Here is a 17,423-nt window from a genome sequence, read left to right as displayed (position 1 = left end):
CACGGCGGGGCTTCCCATACCCTGGAGAGTGCTGGCAGGTAAGACCACTAGGAAAGGTGAAGCAGAAAACTGAGCCCATGCCTTCCACCCAACCTCTGCTCCAGGCCTGTCCTGAGCTCCACGGCCCCCAGGTGGCAGCTCCAGCTTTTTCCCTGGGAGGTGGCTAGTCCTGAGCTGGTCAGAGGACATCCATGCAGAAGTGGGAAATGGGCCCTGACAGGAGTGCTTCTGGGCCCCTTCCTCATACCCGGGGTAGTCCTCAGCCCATCCCTACCCTGCTACTCCCCAGGATGGATCTGCTGGAAGAGATCACAGAACTGCAAAGTGGATGCCAACTTGGAGACAGGCTCAGCCCTGACCCCGCTCCTGACACAGATTCTTAGGACATCCATGGCCCCTTCTCTGCAGACATCACCTCTCAGAGCCTCCCAGGAGGGACTCCCCACTCAGCACCTGCTGAAGTGATAAAATGATAAAGCAACCTATTGCTTCTTTGTTCACTGAGCTTAGCCCCAGCATGACATTAGCAGACATATTCTTACCATTTTTTATTCATTAATGTTGTCAGATGGTTTAATGGGATGTGTGGGGAGATGGGCAGGAGCTGGCCCCCACCTCTTATGCACAGGTCAGGACATGCTGGGGGCTCCCAGAAGGAGGAGGACAGTGTGTCAGCCTGGCCCTCAGATTTCTGTGAGAGCCCCCATGGTGGAGGATGGAGGGGGGATGGGTGTGCCCTTTAGCCCAGGGTAGGGAAGCCATAACAGGTTAGGGACCCACATCAGAAGCAAGTTACAAAGTCAGAAACCTGGGGCAGGGGTTAGGAGTTTAAGAAAATACAAAACAAGGGATTGGGTTGGGCCAAGATCAGTGAAGGAGAAGAGAAGAGAGAAAGGTCTCTGCTCTGGCTCAGCAGTAGCTTCGGGTCTGACCCTCAGAGTGGAGGGGCCAGCTGGGAGTGGGGAAAGGGGGTGGGGGACCAGCCCCCTCCCTTCCTTGGCCTCCATTCCTATACAAAGACCCTCGGTGATGCTCACCCCGCCTCCCATAGACTGGTGTGGCTGCCCTGTAGAGCAGGAGAGGCTCGGGAGGGCCCCAGGGCCCAGGCACCCTGTGAGGGGTGTGGGGGCCCCAGGAGGCCCTCTGTTTTTGAGGGAGGCGGGGGGCTGCGGGACAAGGGTCTGAATGGCTACGGGGATGGGCTGGAGGGGAAGAGGAGCTGGAAGAGGTGGATGAGGGACCCCTGGGCCCTAGGGCTAGGTTGACATAGAGGGGTTCAGGCCGAGTGGGGCACCGGGCAGTGTGCTGAGGGGCTGAATAGCCCAGGTTATGGGGAAAGCAGGAGGGGGGTGGTGGATAGCTGAGCAGGAAGTCAGGGGACCTGTGGGGTGGTGGTGACTGACCAAGCATGCCATATGAGGCACTGAGCCTATCTGGGGGCATGGAACGAAAGGGACTCCAGGACCGCATGGGGCCAGCATAGGAGGAGCCCTCACCTGCCTCGATCTCATAGTACAGGTTCTCTCCCCTGTCAAGTGGTGCAGGGGGACCCAAGGAGCTCCTCCAGGCTGGGGCTGGGGATCTGGGCTGGAAGGATGAGGAGGCCAGGGGATACAAGCCTGGTTTGGGGACCCCAGGAAAGGATGGCAGGCACTCCCGGGGAGTTGAGAAGCAGCCAGGGGTTCTCACAGAAGAAAGAACCTGGGAGGAGACAGAACACAGGAACTAGGCTGATGTCTCTGGCATATCCCTGAAGCCCCCACCCACCCTGAGCTGGGCACTGACCTGGGCAGGGCCTCTGTATCCCCTCCTTGAGATCCCCATGGGCCGCGGGCTCCGCACCAGGCTCCCAACACTTTGCTGCCTTGGCAGGGAGGGTTGGGGTCCTGGAGCCCAGGGACCAGGGTGGGCTAGGGGGTGGGAGGGTGGCCCACTCCCTGAAGTCCCCAGGGGCTCACCGCCCACCTCCAGGGACAGTGGGCGGCAGAAAGGGCTGTGGGGAGAAGAAGGGGCGTTCACATGCTCCTGTTGGCTCTGTCTCTGGGCCACCTGCTGAGCCCGCTCAGCCAGGGCCAGGGCCATGAGGCGTGCTGGGTTCTTGGGAGGTGGAGGTGGGGCACCGCCAGGGCGCAGGAGGGATAGGGGTGGGGGCAGCAGCGGTGAATCCATGCCAGGCCCTATACAGAGAGAAATGGGAAGGGCCGTCAGCCAGGTCTTGAGTGCAGCCTCAGGGTCTGTGAGGGTGTTAATGGGCTGAGTAGGACTCACCATGCTGTCCTTGGGCTTCCTGGGCACCAGGCAGCGCCAGCTTGCTGCATATTTCCTGTTGGCAGGTGTCACTCAGCTGGGCTTCAGCTCCATGAGGCAGCAGGGAGATGAGATGGGGGTGCAGGCCTGGGCTGGGGCTGAGTGCTGGTGTTGGGGTGACTGAGGCAGGTGCTCCTCCAGCCCCCAGCAGCTCCAAGACAGCAGGTGGCACTGATACAGCCAGGGGCTCTGAGATGTCCAGGGCAGTGGGCGAGGCAGGGCTGGTGGGCCCACGGGGTGAGAAGGCCTGGGGAGTTGCCCTGGGTGGGAAGGCAGAAGCAGGGGCTGGGGGGGCCGGGCTGGCAGGAGGTGCAGGGTCCCCTGGAGTAGGACTGCTGCAGCGAAAGGTAAGGGGATCAAAGTCGAGCCCCCGGAGCCCCTCCAGGCAGCGGGGTGGGCTGAAGTCCAGATCGTCACCATCATCTAGCCAGGCTGAGTGTCGGTGAGAGGGGGAACCGGAGAGTGCCCCCAGCCCAGCTGCTGAGGACTCGGAGGACTCGGAGGAGGAGGAGGAGGAGGAGGACTCAGAGGAGGAAGACGAGGACAGGCTCTCGCAAGAGCCAGCAGGTGCAGGACCCACAGGGAAAGCATCACTGCTGGAGTGGGGTCGCCGTAGCCTGTGCAGCCTCTGGAGGCCTGAGAGGGTGGTAGGTGGGGGAAAGTTTGGGGTCAGTGCTCAGAACTTTACATGCCCATATATCTGTGAGAACAGGGCATACAACCAGGAGGCTGGGGAAAGAACATGCAGAAGCATGTCCCCGGATAGGGCCAAGATAGCTGTGAACCCAGGGAGAGCTAGCTGTTCAGACTCACAGTGACAAAGGAAGTGAATGGCAAGTCCCTGAGGAGAACCATTCTAGACCCAAAGGCCAGAGTGAAGTGTGACAACCCCACAGGCTGTGAACATGAGACCAACAGGATCTCAAACAAGGCTGCTGGGAGTAGACTGGAGCTACCACTTTTGGAAAAAAAAGTGGGCCTTTTCTTGTTCAGTTGAACATGAGTATACCCTAAAGTATGCACCTCCACTTGTGGGTACACGTAGAGCTCTGTCAGGAGTGCGGGCATGGCAGGGAGTGCTCATAAGAGCCCCCAAATCCATCAGGAGTAGGAAGGACAAGCAACCCCAGGTGGGATATCCACGTGGAACACTAAAGATCAGACAGAAGTGAGCCTGAGCCACACCTGGAAACATGATGGCAGTCTGTAATGCAGGGGTGAACGGCAGTCAAGTTCCACATACAGCACAATACCCCTTTCCTTATACTACCTTTAATTGAAGTTTTAAAATGATTAACTGCACAGTATGTTTATGTATGCACCTGTATGTGATAAAAACCTTAAAAACAAGAGGATGATGACCCTCAAATCTAGAGGATGCCTCTGGTGGGGAGGCAGCAGGTAGGAGAGGGGAGGAGCTTTCAGGTAAGGTTGTGAAGCTCTTTTAGTTCTGGCCAGTGGGTACATGGATGTTCATTATATTATTTAAATTTTTTCAAGAGAAATGAGTAAGATTGTGAAAGGACCCTGCATTGACCAATGATCACAGAGTGTCATTAACCAAGGGTGATGCTTTATCCAACTCATTATATGCAATGTCCAAATTAAAAACTATTAAAATCCCAACACACCCAAATTTGAAGTACAGCATATGAAGGCCAACTCAGGACCTGAGCTCCTCCCAGCTCCACCCTGGCACAGGCCAGTCCACCCTGAGCTCACCAGCCCCGCTGGCCTGCGATGACAGAGACTCCTCGCTCTTGGCAGATCTCAGTGTGACTGTGTCAGGTCGGCTGCCTGCAAGGAGAGGTAGAAGGGTCACAGGGGCCCTCCAGAATGCCTCCCCCACCACCATGCCACCTGCCCAACCGCTGACCTGAAGGCTGCGGTGGGGCCCGTGTACCCCCCAGCCAGGGAAGAGGCTTCTTTCGAGGGATGCTGGGGCCCCGGCCCAGTGCAAAGAAGGTCTTCCAGCTGCTACCTGCTGGCTTCCGCTGTTTCTCGCCTCTCGCCTCTTTCCTCCTGGGGTTTGGGTGAGACGCAGGAGGCAGTGTGTGGAACTGAGGCCTCCAGGCTAGACCCTCCTCTCCTCGGCATCCCACTCACCTTCCCACAGGGGAGGCTGAGGCCTTGGGAGCTGTGGATTCAGTGGGCGTCCCCAGTCGGCCCTGGGTGCGAGCCTGGGCTTCCTCCAGCGTCAGCAGGCGAGTGGAGGGGCCACCGCCCGCAAGGGACTTGGGCCTGGGGAGGAGGCAGCGGCCTGGGGAGTTGGGAAAGTGGGCAGCTATCAGCCCAGGGGCCTTTCAAGGACACAGGCAAAGCCAAGCGCTACAGCCCAAGCCCCGGCCCCAAAGCGTGGCCCCCTCCCCCGGGCTGGCAAGGCAAGGGACCAGAGAGTGTCAGGCAGGAATGGGTGGGCAGCAGGCAGGTGAGCAGTAATGAGGCAGAACCAGCTGATGAGGCAGCTCCCAGCAGCCAGCAGGGCAGTGGCTCTGGCTTCAGTTACCTCGGGCCAGAGGGCCCTCCGATGTGCTGAATCCTGATTGGGCTGGGGTCCCGGGCAGGGTGGGGAGTCTGGGTGGGGCCTGGGCAGGGTCAAGTCTGGGGACCTCCCACCTCCTCCCAGGTGGACCCCTGGCCCCAAATGCCCCCAGGAGCTATAAGGGGTGAAGGAAGAACGATGTCCGGGCCAAGAAGAGGGGATCCTGAGCGTAGGAGCTGAAATGAGAAGGGTGGGGAGGGGTGGGAGAGGCCGGGGCGGGGTCCTCAAGGAGCCGGGAGGGAGGTCCAGCTTCAGTGGGTAGAAACAGGGCTGGGAGCCCACCTGCCCTCCCACTGCAGCCCTGACAGTGAGGAGGCAGTAGCCAGGACATCAGGAGATGGGACAAGCATACCTGCAGTGTCGAGGCCAGCAGAGGTGAAGGTGTCACTGAACAAGACATCCACGTGGGTGAGCAGGAATTCCACCACCACTGACTGCACCCGCACCTCCCGGAAGGCTGCCGCCCCACCCAGCCCCACTGACTCCAGCTCCATGGACCTAAATGGGAGGAAGGAGAGGCAGACCAGGTGTCTTGAGCCACAGCTGGGAGAGGTTCTAGCTAAGTTAGGTGAGGGGCCAATGGAAGCAGTAACTGTCATTCAACACCTCTGGCTCCATCAAACTGATCACATCTAGAGCCGGGTTCCCAACCTTTCCCCAAACATGCTCCCCACCACCTTCCCCATCTCAGTCAATTCAGTCCCTTTGTGGTTCAGGCCAGACACTTTGGAATCGTCCTTGACTTCTCTCTTTCTGTCACACCCACATCCAATCTGCCCCCAAACCTTGCGGGTTCCATCTATAAAATCTACCCAGAATCTAATTTCTTCTTCTCCTTCACTGCCTTGCCCTGGCCCAGCCTCCATCCCCTCCCTCCTGGAGCATCACAGCTGCCTCCTTCCTCGTCTCCTGCTCCCATCCCCACCCCCACAGTCTGCTTCCCATTCACAGCTGGAGGAAGCTGAAACACCTGAGCCATGTTAGGGCCCTCTGGGCTCAGGGCCCTCTCCTGGCTGCAGCTCACTCCTGGTAAAGTCCTCACATGACCCACAATTCGTAAGTCACTCACTCCTCTTCTCTCTGGTCCCCCATCACGTATCTGACCTCATCATCTCCTCCTCTTCAACCCCTTCCTCACTCACTCACTCACTCAGCTACAGTACGCTGGCCTCCCTACTGCTCCTCCTGACCCAGCCCCAGGACCTCTGTGCTTACCGTTCCTTCTGCCTGGTTTGTTACTCCCCAGACATCAACATAGCTCCCTCTCTCACCTTTTACAGATCTTGACTCAAATGTTACCTTCCTCAATGGAGTCTTCCCCATCCACCTTATATAAAATTGTAAACCTTTTCTGTATTCCAGGTCTGTCTTTGTTTCTTTTTCCTCACAGTTCTTATACCCACCATCTTATGTACAACCTATTTTATTTAGGACAGACAGCTTGCCTGTCTCAGTCACCATCAAATCCTCTGGGGCTTACCCTGCTGCTAGCTATAGAAGACTTACTGAAACTTCCCTGCCATTCTAAACATTTCAAAATCCCATGATCTTGTGCATGCCCCTTCCCTGCTTTGCAATCTTTCTCCTTGCCACTCACTACCATCAGACCATACGATGTATTTTCTTGTTGCTAGTTCATTGTCCATCCATCCCGTGCCCATGAGAATGTGAGCCCAGGAGCACAGGATATTGCTCACTATTCTGTCCCCAGTGCTGAGAACAGGAGCCGGCACACTGGAGATAATGAACAATATATGTTGAATGAAATGAACAAGAGAGCAGAAGTTGGGTGAGTTCCTAGCGTACGTGTAGGGGGAAACTTGGGGCTCAGCTCATGGGAGGGAGCTGTGGGTGACAGTCTGGTGAGCTGCCAGCTTACCGTAGCAGGTTGGGTGCCCAGACAATGGCCAGGTTGCGTGCATGCATGCTGGTGTTGGCACTGTGTCTTGCCATGCGGGCCAAGTGCCTCAGCAGGTATTCCAGAGTCCTGGGGGTGGAAGTGGAAGGGGACACCTCATCTGAACATCAACTCCCTTGTGAGCCCACCACAGCCCTTTCCTACCCCTCCTGGTTTACCTGTAGTGTGGTGGCGGCAGCTGCTGGATGACATCGTGGACACGGACCAGGCGTTCCTCCTCCCCGAGCACTGACATGGCCTCCTGAGATGTGCACAGGCATCATGGGGGCTGGCCCCCATGTATCCCAAGACCCTCCAACCTCACCAGCTCCCTTACTCACGCTGAACTTCCCGTAGAGCTGATATGTGAGCAGGGGGTTGGGCAGCTCTCGAAAGTAGAGCTTGCAGAGGGAGGACACACTGTGGATGTCCTGAAGGAAGGTGGGGCCAGAGAGTTCAGGGATCCTCTCACTGTCAAACTCATGCCTGAGGCCACCAGGTCAAAGAGGAGAAAGACTGTGTCAAAGCTGGCCCATCTGGCTGTGCCCCTGCCCCGCTCCACTGTCCACAGATGGATGCAACCCTCTCCCTGCCCTGGGCTCCTCAAAGGCAAAGACTTACTTCATCTGTAATAACCTTGTGTGCCAAAGACAGAGGTGCCCCATTTTACAGAGGAGGACACTGAGGCTCAAGTGAGAGGTGCCCCTGCCTGTAGCTACCCAAAGCTATCTGATTCCAGAGCATGACCTTGCTACCTTCACCAAGTTGTGCTTCAGGAGGTCAATGGAAATTGTGGCTGGAATTCCAGCAGCCCTGCTCACAACTGTCTAGTGGTGTCCCACTGCTCAAAGGTAAAGGCTCAGTGCACAGGAACTAATGCTGCATCTCACTCCCCCAGGCTCCATCCTCCTCACTCATGGCTTCCTGTCAGCTTCAACACTTGTGCCTCACTCCTTCCCACCTCTTAGGCTGTCATGCGTGTTGTCTCTCTTTGCTTCAGAACTCTCCCATGTAAAAGCCAAAATCCCAACAGTTGTCAAAAAGATCTTGCACACTCTGCCCCTAATTACTTCTCAGACATCACCTCCTCCTACTTTCCCCTTTGGACTGACTGTTCCCTCCACCATAAATGTTTTTCCCAGGATATCCACATTGCTTGCTCACTCACTCTCATCCTCCAGAGTGAGCTCTTCCCCAGGGGGTCTTCCCTGCCCACTCTACACATAACTCTAATATCCTTCCCCAATTTATTATGATTCTCCTTATCCTGAAATCTCTTGTTCTCCATAACACTTGTCACCTACTAGTAAACTCTCTCATTTCTTCGTTCGTCTCTGCTTCCAGCATGTGAGCCCCATGAGGGTGGGAGCCTCTGGTTGTTTCATTAACCACTGTGTCCCCGCTGTAGTCAGGTTGTCAGCGTGGGCTCTTATTTGGCATGTGGCAGGTACTCAGTGAAAGTGATCCCTCTACTTCCAATGCTCATTCTGTTCTCACCCTCAGGCCTCAGCTGGGGTGTCACTTCCTCAAAGAAGCCCTCTCTGCCTCCAGTCCTGATCCAATCCCAATCTGTGCCTTCCAAACCAGGGAGGTCTTCCCAACTTGGCACATGGCACAGGGCCTAGACTGAGGAGAATGTTCAGTAAGTGTTTGGAGAGGGAAGGGATTGGTAGAGGGCCCTCACCGTAGCTTCTGGATATTGGATGACACGCCTGAGAGCCGGTAGATTCCATCCACCACCCCATGGGCCTCAATAAACTCAGAGCAGCAGCGAAGTACCTGGGGCACTGGGAGAAAGCAGAGGGGTCAGGGATGGATGGCTCCAATCCTGAGTGGGAGCAGTGGCCTAGGTAGGTGGGCCTGGGACCTCACCGTCCTGGCCTGAGTTGCTGAGGTGTTCTCCAAGGTCGCAGCCAAACACCCTCTGCCGCAGGATACCTCTCTGTCTCAGCCGCTGCCGAGAAGGACGGGAGCGCATGAAGGTACGCAGGAGGCCAGCCAGCTTCCCACGTGGCCGGGGTACAGCTGCAGGGTGAAAGGCAGGCCACACAGGGTCAGTACAGTTATCAGTCTGGTGGGAGCGGGGAGGGACACTGACCTCTTGTTTTCATTACCTGAGGTTAGAGAGGAGACACCCTGGGAAGCTGGGGCACCACACAGGGGACCATCGGCATCTGTGGGGTGAACCACAGGTGGAAAGGATGGATGGCAGGCCAAGGATGAAGGAAGGCCTCCCCACTTTGCCCCTAGTACTTACCCCCCTTGAGTCCTGGACAGGGTCGCTCTGTGAATAGCTCCACACACTCGCTGGGGAAGAAACCAACCTGAGGAGGGTTCAGGGTCAGTGTCTGGGCCACCCCAGCTGGCATGGTGCCCTAGCTCCCTCTGTCTACCCAAACCCAGGCTTACCTGGAAGCCTCGCTTGCCCCGCCACCAGCTCCGATCCTCTGTGGGCGGCATGTCGATCACTGACACAATGTCTCCTACCTGGGAGTGGGCAGATGAGAGAGTGAGAAGCGGCTAGGAAGCGGGGAGTCCACCTGGAGTCTGCCCCCTGCCCACAGGCTCACCTCAAAGGACAGCTCATCTGGTGCCTGAGCTGTGTACCGTTTTACCACATGGGCAGCAGCCACCGCAGGAATATTGAGCGAGGCCTCCTCACTGAGGAGCAGTCGCCTGCCATGGTTGTCCAGCTGACATGGAAGGTGGATGTGGCAGGGAGAGTCCAGAAGGTGATAAATAAAAAAGACAGAGAAGGTTCTTTCATGCCCAGTGGAGGCAACCACTTGTTCCCCATCTAGTCACTCAGAACTATTGGTGTAACACCTAAATTCACGCCCCTTTCAAAACAAGGCGCCTTCCTTCCCCTCACATGTCCCAGGACTCCCCTGCCCTGAAGTCCTCCTGATACACCCATGCACCCTCATCCTCTATAGCAGGCACTACACATCTTCTATCTAAAAAGCTGCTGGTTTTACATGGATACAGAGAGTGTTTTAATGGTTGCCAGATGGGAGGCGGGGTGTGGGGGAATGGGTGAAGAGGTGAGGGGATTAAGAAGTACGAACAGGTAGTTACAGAATAGCCATGGGGATGTGAAGTACAGTATAGGAAATGGAGTGGCCAAGGAACTTATACACATGACACAGGGATATAAGCAATGGTGGGGAGATGGCCTGAGGGAGTGTGGGGTGCTGGGTGGAGAGGGGGTAAAATCAGGACAACTGTAATAGTATAATCAATAAAACATAATTTTAAAAAATGAGGTTCAAAAATAATATAAATAAATAAATAAATAAATAAATAAATAGCCCTGGCTGGTGCGGCTCAGTGATGGAGTGTCTGCCTGAGAACCAAAGGGTCACCAGTTCAATTCTCAGTTTAGGGCACATGCCTGGGTTGCGGGCCAGGCCCCAGTAGTGGGTGCACGAGAGGCAACCACACACTATTTCTCTCCCTCTTTTTCTCCCTCCCTTCCCCTCTTTAAAAATGAATAAATAAAATCTTTTAAAAAATAAAATAAAATATAAAAAGTAAAAAGTTCCTGACTTTAATCACTCTTAGCCAGGCCAAACCTATTTCTAACTGATATACCTTGAAATTCCCACATCCCCACAGCCAAACACCTGCTAAAACCACACACACACACACACACACACACACACACACACACACAGAGGCAGGCACTCATTCTCCCTCGCGGGCATTAACCCAAACAGACACAAACGCCAGCACTGTCTCCTGACAGGCTCATTTCCTTCCTGTGCCCATACACACTCCCAGGCTGGTCCTTGGTCCTCTGACATCCCTCTCTCACTCCCAAATCCAAGCCCTGCTGCCCGGGCCCACCTCCATCCAGGTGAGCACAGGACCACAGTTGAGGTTACTGTCCACCAGTCCTGACAGGGTCTCCAGGTATTGCAGCAACAGTGGCACCAGCGTCTGCAATCAGATTGTCAGGGTGGCCTCTTGTGAGGAGTCCCTGAGAAAGCCCAGCACTGCCTCAGCTTGCCTCTAGGCAGGACAGAAATTCAACCTCAATGCATGGGTGCCACTCCACTGTTAAGTACTAAAATACTGTCATATCTGTTTGTACACAGACTATGCCAAGCTTCTGTGTCTAGCCATACTGACCCTCCCATGGAACACCCCAGAACTCCCCATGATCTTAAAACTAAAGGGAGCCTCCAGAACCCTGCTGCAGTCCTAGGGCCTCTCCATTCTGATTGGTTGGGACTCGAGCCATACTTGTGTCTAAATATTTATCAATCCCTCGTGCCTTGATGGTTTCACACATCCATGAGGAGGACATGCCGTGGTTGAGGCAGGGATGGGATGACAAGCAGTTTACCTGGGCAGCCCTGGCACCCTCTGGAGGTGGGGGAAGCTCTGGGAGGCAGGAAAATCGCCGGTCAAATATGCACCGGTGGAGGTGGGCATCCAGGGAACGGAAGTCATCATAACTGCGGAGAACTGGCCAGGAACGGCCCTGTGGGAGCAGGAGTAACAAAAAGAAGCAGTGGTCCAATTTCACTGAGCTGAGGACTATGGCAACCAGGCCACGGGGCAGGATGAGAGGCAGCGGGGTGGGGGGTGCCGCTTACCTGACAAGTCACTTGCACCCCAAACACCAGCTCGTTCTCCCCAGAGAAGCTAGATCCTTCACGCTCTGGAGAGAGTAGGAGCTATAGAGGGAAAGAAAGGCCCAGGTGAGGGCATCGCTTTTGTTCCAGTCCTAAACTCTCTGGGTGGCACTATCTAGGGATGGGCTGTGTTCCCTAAGGGCAGAGCCTAGTGATGCCTCAATCAGAGTAAAGGGTCTTGGCACAGAATATGTTCCTAACAAAAAGTTGTTGCTAAATGAATAAAGGAAAAAATGCATGAATGATGAGCAGCTCTCCCCTTCTGTCCTGCACTTCTGGGCACTGACTCAGATGGGTGGAGCAGCCAGTCCCAGGGACCAGTCTCAGGGGTAGGGTAGCTGACATTGCTTCAGAGGTGGGTGGGATCTCATCTTCCCACCTGGGTGCAAACCCTCGTACCTGAATGTGGCCAAAGTCAACATTCTCATAGTGGAAATGGGCACAGTCAGCCAGCCTAGGAAAAGGACCTCGAGGAGCCGAGAGCCTGGGGGACAGGTGACACATCACTAGTGGCTCCTGTGCTTGGCCCCCTTGTAAGCTGAGCCACTCCCTTACTTCTCACCTCTTCCCAGCTTTCCCCTTCACACTGGGTGCCCCAGTGGGGGGCAGGGGCTGCACTGAGCCCTCCCCTGAGCCATCCAGGCTGTCAGTGCTACGAGCCTGTAGAGCAGAAAAAAGAATCAGAGGCCCCCAGAGCTGGGAGCAGAGAGACAACAGGAGCATTGTTTTCTACCAGTCTGGGCCCAGAGGCCTGAATCACTCCATACACTCCCCTGAGCATGGAGTGACAGGGTAGGTCAAGGGGGGGGTGAAGGCCAGGCTGAGGATAGGCCTTCATCTCCCTGTGTGGTCTGGGGTGGGGGGGTGTAGAAGAGCAGGGGCCAGGGTGAGGCAGGGAGAGAGCATGCTGGTACCATGTCTCTGGGTTTAAACTCCTCCTGCAGGCCCTGGAGAGTATAGTCATCTTCCAGCTGTGCCTCTCCACACCTCTCATCGATGTCTGGGCAATCACAGCTTCCATTTTATCAGTCTTGCTGCTCTCAGCCTCTCCCCTCCTGCCAGCATCTTCACAGCAAGCAACAGTATAATTTTCACACAATACAAATCTACCTCTGTCTCTCTACAGATCATAGACCTTCAATGGATCCCTGTTGTCTCCAAGATAATTCTCTGGTCTGTTTACCTCTCCACCCTCATCTCTTCCCCATTGCCTCCATTCTTAGAGCTGTCAAATTTCTGAGTCCAACAAAAGCACCACTTTCTCATTTCCTTCTAGGCCTTTGCAAAGTTTGTTCCCTCTGCACGGAACACTCTTATTCTTTCACTAGGTTCACTCTTCCTCATCCCTCAGGTCTCAACGTTCATGCTTCCTCCTCTCAGAAGTTCTCCCTGATCCCTCAAGCTATATCAATCACCTCTTCTGGACTCCTTCATCCTGAGGTTCCCCCATCCCAGGCTTGATGACTCTTCCTGGGCTTCCCCTATCATAGCCCTGAGCACTCTGAGATGTCACTGCCTGGTGACAAGTCCATCTTCCCCACTGGACTGTGATCTCCCCAGGATCAGGGCCTGGACTGAGCCCCCAGCTCCCCAGCATTGTCCAGCGCAGAGGTGGGCATGGAATTGACACTCCTCCTAGGGTTGTGTCTGGCTCCTTGCTGGGTCCCAATGCCAAGTGTCAGCCCAGTTGCCAGTGGGGGCAGGGTAAAATCTGATGAATAAATTAACCAGCTACCAGATGTGGCTCCCCAAATGGGGCTCTAGCTTCTCCTTCCTTCATATCCCTGCAACCCCAAGTTCTCTTTGGGTCTCACCCTTGGGTCTGTTCCCCACCAACCCATGAAATTCCCAAAGGATGGGACCTGACTCTCTTTGTTCCTGGAGCATGGGCTTGCAGAGGTCTCAGTGAATGTTTCTTAAGCAATCAAATGAAGAAATAAAATGGATGAATGAGCAGGAGCAGCATGGTGGAAGAGGGAGGTGGGGGGCGGGGAGGGAGAATGAGGACAAGATGGAGAGGAACCAAGGATCAGTGCTGGCTTGGGGTTGGGGTGGAGTAAGGAGAATGGGAGCAGCTGGAAAGGCTGAGGTAAAGGTGCTGGCTGATGGGAGTAGAAGAGGGTTGGTTGAGAGGGACTGGAATGGGGTGAAAATGATAAGAAAAGAAAAGGGTTAGGCTTACGTGAAGCTGAATGGGGGTGGGGCTCGAGAAAGAGAAAGGGGCTGGTGGTAGCAGGAGAAGGCTAGGCCAGGAAGGGATGGAGGTTGGGATAAGACGATGAAGATGGTTCTGGGATAAGGGCTGGTGAGGACCCAGGGAGCTTCAGCAGGTCTCTGCGGGGGCCACTTGGGGGATGCAGGGTCCTTCCCGGGACCAGCACCTCCCAAGTCTAAGCCTTCAGCCACAGTCACCTCCATCCGGGGCATGGAAGCAGATGCACGCTGAGAAGGCGGGAGAGGGCGGGGCAGGGTAAGGGCTTGGGACCAAGACCAGGCTGGGGGACAAGAGGGTCCGCGAGGGGTGAGGGGCGGCGCAGGCCTCGGGCTCGGGCGGGGCCGGGGGCGGGGCGCGCGGGGCGGGGCCGTGCATGGACAGACTGCCACGCGGACCGACTGATGGCCGCGTAGGCCCCTCACCACCATGGTCGCGTGGCCTCCTCAGGTGCTGGCCGCGCTAGACCCCTCGATCGTGGTCCTCATCGCCGATGCCGCCGCCATGGCGACACAAAGGGGAGGGCGCGCCGGCAGCTGCAGGCTCCGCCCCTAACTGCTGCCGGTGGCGGAGGCCCGGACTGTAGGGACGCGGCGCTGCTCCTCATTGGCTCCACCCTGCCTGGGGCCCCGGCCCATATAGCGGCTTTTCATTGGCTTTGGCTTGAGTCCCATCTGCGTGGGTCCTGCCCGGATAAGCTTGACAGCGCCACGCCACGCCCAGATTGCTTTCATTGGCTGTTATTCACGCCCAACACGCCCCCTTTGCTTCTTTTTATATGATTTTCAGAGAGCCGGGAAGGGAGCTAGAGGGAGATGGGCGGGAGATACGTTGAGCGGTTGCCTCTCTCACGCCCCCAGCTGGGACTGGGGACCTGGCCCGCACCCAGGCATGTACTCTGGGAATCGACCTGGCGACCTTTTGGTTTGCAAGCCAGCACTCAATTCACTGAGCCACACCAGCCAGGGCTAAGCTTCGCTTCTAACACTTTTAACGCTAAGCAATGAGCTTTACCCCATAGTCCACTCAGTGACCGCTCCTCTGACACTCATAATTGGATATTCCCATAGGCTCAGGCCTTTTCTCCACCCTCAAGCAGTTTTTCAAGGTCTCAACCCTCTAAGCCCCACTGTAAGAGTCCTGCCCCCAACTCTGTCCACATGAGGACATTCGCCCATGGAGTTTCCATTGGCTCGGATGCCTTGACCGGAACACAATCCTAGGCATTCTGAGACTTAGCTCCATCCACTGGATATTTTCCTTGCCTTCCCCAATGCTTATTACAGGCTGGCCTCCAGCCTTATCTCCTTTTTCCTAGGAATAAGTTTAGCCTGCAACGCCAGAACATAGCCACACCTCCCATAAAGCCAATCCCAATCGTTCTGCCACTGACTTAGCCAGGTTCAGAAAACACTAACAGTGCCCCTTTCAAGAGGACACTCCCACTGGTTGTGCCCTCAACAAGGCTCTTAGTCTTAGAAGGTACATCCTTGTTTTTATTTTTTTATTTATTGATTTTAGAGAGAGGAAAAGAGGAGAGAAACACCAGTTTGTTGTTCCACTTATTTATGCACCTGCTGGGGATCGAACCCTCAAAACTTGGTGCATCCGAACGACACTCTAACCTAGTTGCCCCACTAAGGCAGAAGGCACATCCTTGATCAGTCTACTCATTCACTCAAAAACTCCAAACACATAATTTGTGGAGACATCAGTAACCAAAATGGGAAAATATATCCTGCCAACAAAGAATTCAAAAGCGAGAAGAAAACAATGAACAAAATAAATATTTAAAAATACAGAATATTAGGTGATAAATTCTATGGATAAAAACCAAGCAGAGATTGGGGAGACAGAATGCTGGGGAACGGGTCAATTTACAGTTATTTATTTCAATGTGTTGAACTTGCAAACTTCACTCCCATCACAGATACATCCTATGTGATGTTTTGTCTACCTGGAGTATCCCTCTCCCCCCACTTCAACCTCTGTGGTGGATGCAAATTCTTTGACACTTATCTCATTAAAAAAGTAGAGTATACGTCACCTCCCCTTTGATTCTGGGCAGAATTCAACCAATAAAGAATAGTGGAATGGACACCATGTGACTTTCAAGGCTAGGGAGTAAGAGGCAATGCAGTCTCCTCCTTGTCCACTGGAACAACTTAGCTCTAGAGTTGTTGAGAAATCAAGTGAGAAATGTGATTTTGCTGAGGCAGTCATGTTTCGAGGAAGCCCAAGCCACAAGGAAGTCGTGTACTAGAGTCAATAGTTCCAGCTGACCATCTGAGCCCTGGTGCCAGATTGTTTTATGCCACTAAGTTTTGGGGGGTGGTTTGTATCCCAGCAGCCTGGGAGAGTAGATCCTCCGGGGGGGGGGGTTGGGGGGCTGGTCAGCAGCAGGCAAGGATGTGACTGCAGCCTCTAGAGACCCCACCTTGAGCAGAGGGGGCAGGGACTTGGCACCTGTGGAAGCCTCCTCAGCTGGAGGGGTAAGAACTTGGGCTGAATCTGCCCTTTGTCAACTAGTTAATTCCTACCTGTCTCAGTTTAAATGTAACTTTCTCAGGAATCCTTCTAGGCCCTACTCACCCTCCAACAAGATCAGGTTCTTCTACTATAAACATCTTTTATTTCTTCTTATTAGTTTCCTTCTTGTTGGTTTAATTTAAATGTATGGTTTGTTCAAAAAAGCTGAAAACAAATATTTACCATGCCTGTGACAAACAGAAGCTACTTTTTTACAGAAATATATTCCATCTTTTAAATAAATAGATATCAAGAAGGAAACTAGATAGAAATTGTATCATCTTTTCTAAAACAGTTTAAAGATTTAAAGCAGTATCATATCCTCTGCATTCTGTTTATGAAAGTCAAAGTTCTATCCAGTTTCAAGAAAAAGAAACCTAGATTCTACTTTTTCATAGGAAATATTTCAAAGAACTTGTTGACAAAACGATAGGTTTTTAATAGTCCAGACAGGTGATGATCACCTAGACTAGGGTGAAGGCTGTGGAAGGGGAAGAAGGGGTTAAATTCTGGGTAGATTTTAAAGGTAGTGCTGACAGGACTTCCCAGTCAATTGACTGTGGGTGTGAGGAAAAGAGGAGTCAAGATTGACCATGAGGTTTTTGGGCCAAGCAGGAAGGATGTAGAGGAAAGCTTGGGAGGAGCAGGTTTTGGGGGAAGATTGGGAACTCAGCTTAAGACCTGTGCAGTCTGAGACATCTCGTGGATCTCTGAATGAGGATGGTGAGTAGGTAGCAGGATATAGGAGCCTGAGGTTCAGTGGCCAGGTCTAGGCTCAACAAAGAAATTTGGGGACTATCAGGACAGATAGGATTTAGATCCATTAGGCTACAACAGCACCTGGGAGTAAGTGTAGATAGAGAAATCAAGGCCAGAGCCCTGAGACACACTAAAGTGACAGACTGGTGATTTTAGAAGCAGGGGAAGGGAACGCTTCAAGAGAGGGATCAATGAACCAAATGCTACTGTAGGCTTAAGCTGGATGTAGACTGAGGACTAACCATTGTCCAATACTCTGATAACCCCATTAGCTTCATGCCCAGAGGGCAGTTCCTTCTCTTATCTGAGATAAAAGGATACATTTCTGAGTTAGGGTGAGTCCTAATCTTGCCTGGAGCCCCTCCCCTGCCTTGCCCTCAAAGAGGATGAAACCAGAGAAAATTCTGTATCACAGGTCATAAACTAGGGTGGGGGTGGGGCAAAATGGATGTAGGGCACAGAGGGAGACATTTCCTAAAATAGCATGACCCGCCCTTTCCAGAACTCTTTTATTAGACGCAAGTAAACTGGAAA

At 54.0% G+C, this 17,423-nt stretch overlaps 1 protein-coding gene across 1 annotated transcript; it reads right to left on the bottom strand.

The window, feature by feature from the left end:
* Window positions 1-876: 876 nt before the first annotated feature.
* ARHGAP33 (Rho GTPase activating protein 33) lies at window positions 877-14,118 on the bottom strand. The gene is made up of 22 exons (XM_054588875.1): window positions 14,027-14,118; window positions 11,952-12,049; window positions 11,789-11,873; window positions 11,351-11,431; window positions 11,098-11,235; window positions 10,596-10,688; window positions 9,317-9,439; window positions 9,156-9,233; window positions 9,004-9,070; window positions 8,861-8,920; window positions 8,619-8,771; window positions 8,431-8,533; window positions 7,088-7,232; window positions 6,926-7,008; window positions 6,729-6,836; window positions 5,202-5,347; window positions 4,414-4,567; window positions 4,184-4,329; window positions 4,030-4,104; window positions 2,269-2,943; window positions 1,786-2,177; window positions 877-1,701 (listed from the first exon to the last, which is right to left on the bottom strand). Exons 1-22 carry the CDS (start codon window positions 14,030-14,032, stop codon window positions 910-912), a joined length of 3,801 nt encoding a protein of 1,266 aa, XP_054444850.1. The 5' UTR covers window positions 14,033-14,118; the 3' UTR covers window positions 877-909.
* Between the last annotated feature and the right edge of the window lie 3,305 nt (window positions 14,119-17,423).

Source organism: Pteronotus mesoamericanus, unplaced genomic scaffold (genome assembly GCF_021234165.1).
Source record: "Pteronotus mesoamericanus isolate MK-2021 breed Mesoamerican mustached bat unplaced genomic scaffold, CSHL_Meso_final scaffold_165, whole genome shotgun sequence".
Taxonomy (NCBI): domain Eukaryota; kingdom Metazoa; phylum Chordata; class Mammalia; order Chiroptera; family Mormoopidae; genus Pteronotus; species Pteronotus mesoamericanus.
Note: the sequence above shows the minus strand (reverse complement) of the source record. Positions and strands in the feature narration are given on the sequence as shown.

Bases quoted from the DNA above. Each gene is read 5' to 3' on its own strand.
- ARHGAP33 (XM_054588875.1), bottom strand. The intron at 11,236-11,350 runs GTAAGCGGCACC...CTGCTCCCACAG, and splicing joins GGGTGCAAGTGACTTGTCAG to GGCCGTTCCTGGCCAGTTCT. The intron at 7,233-8,430 runs GTGAGGGCCCTC...TGGTGGCCTCAG, and splicing joins TCCAATATCCAGAAGCTACG to GCATGAGTTTGACAGTGAGA.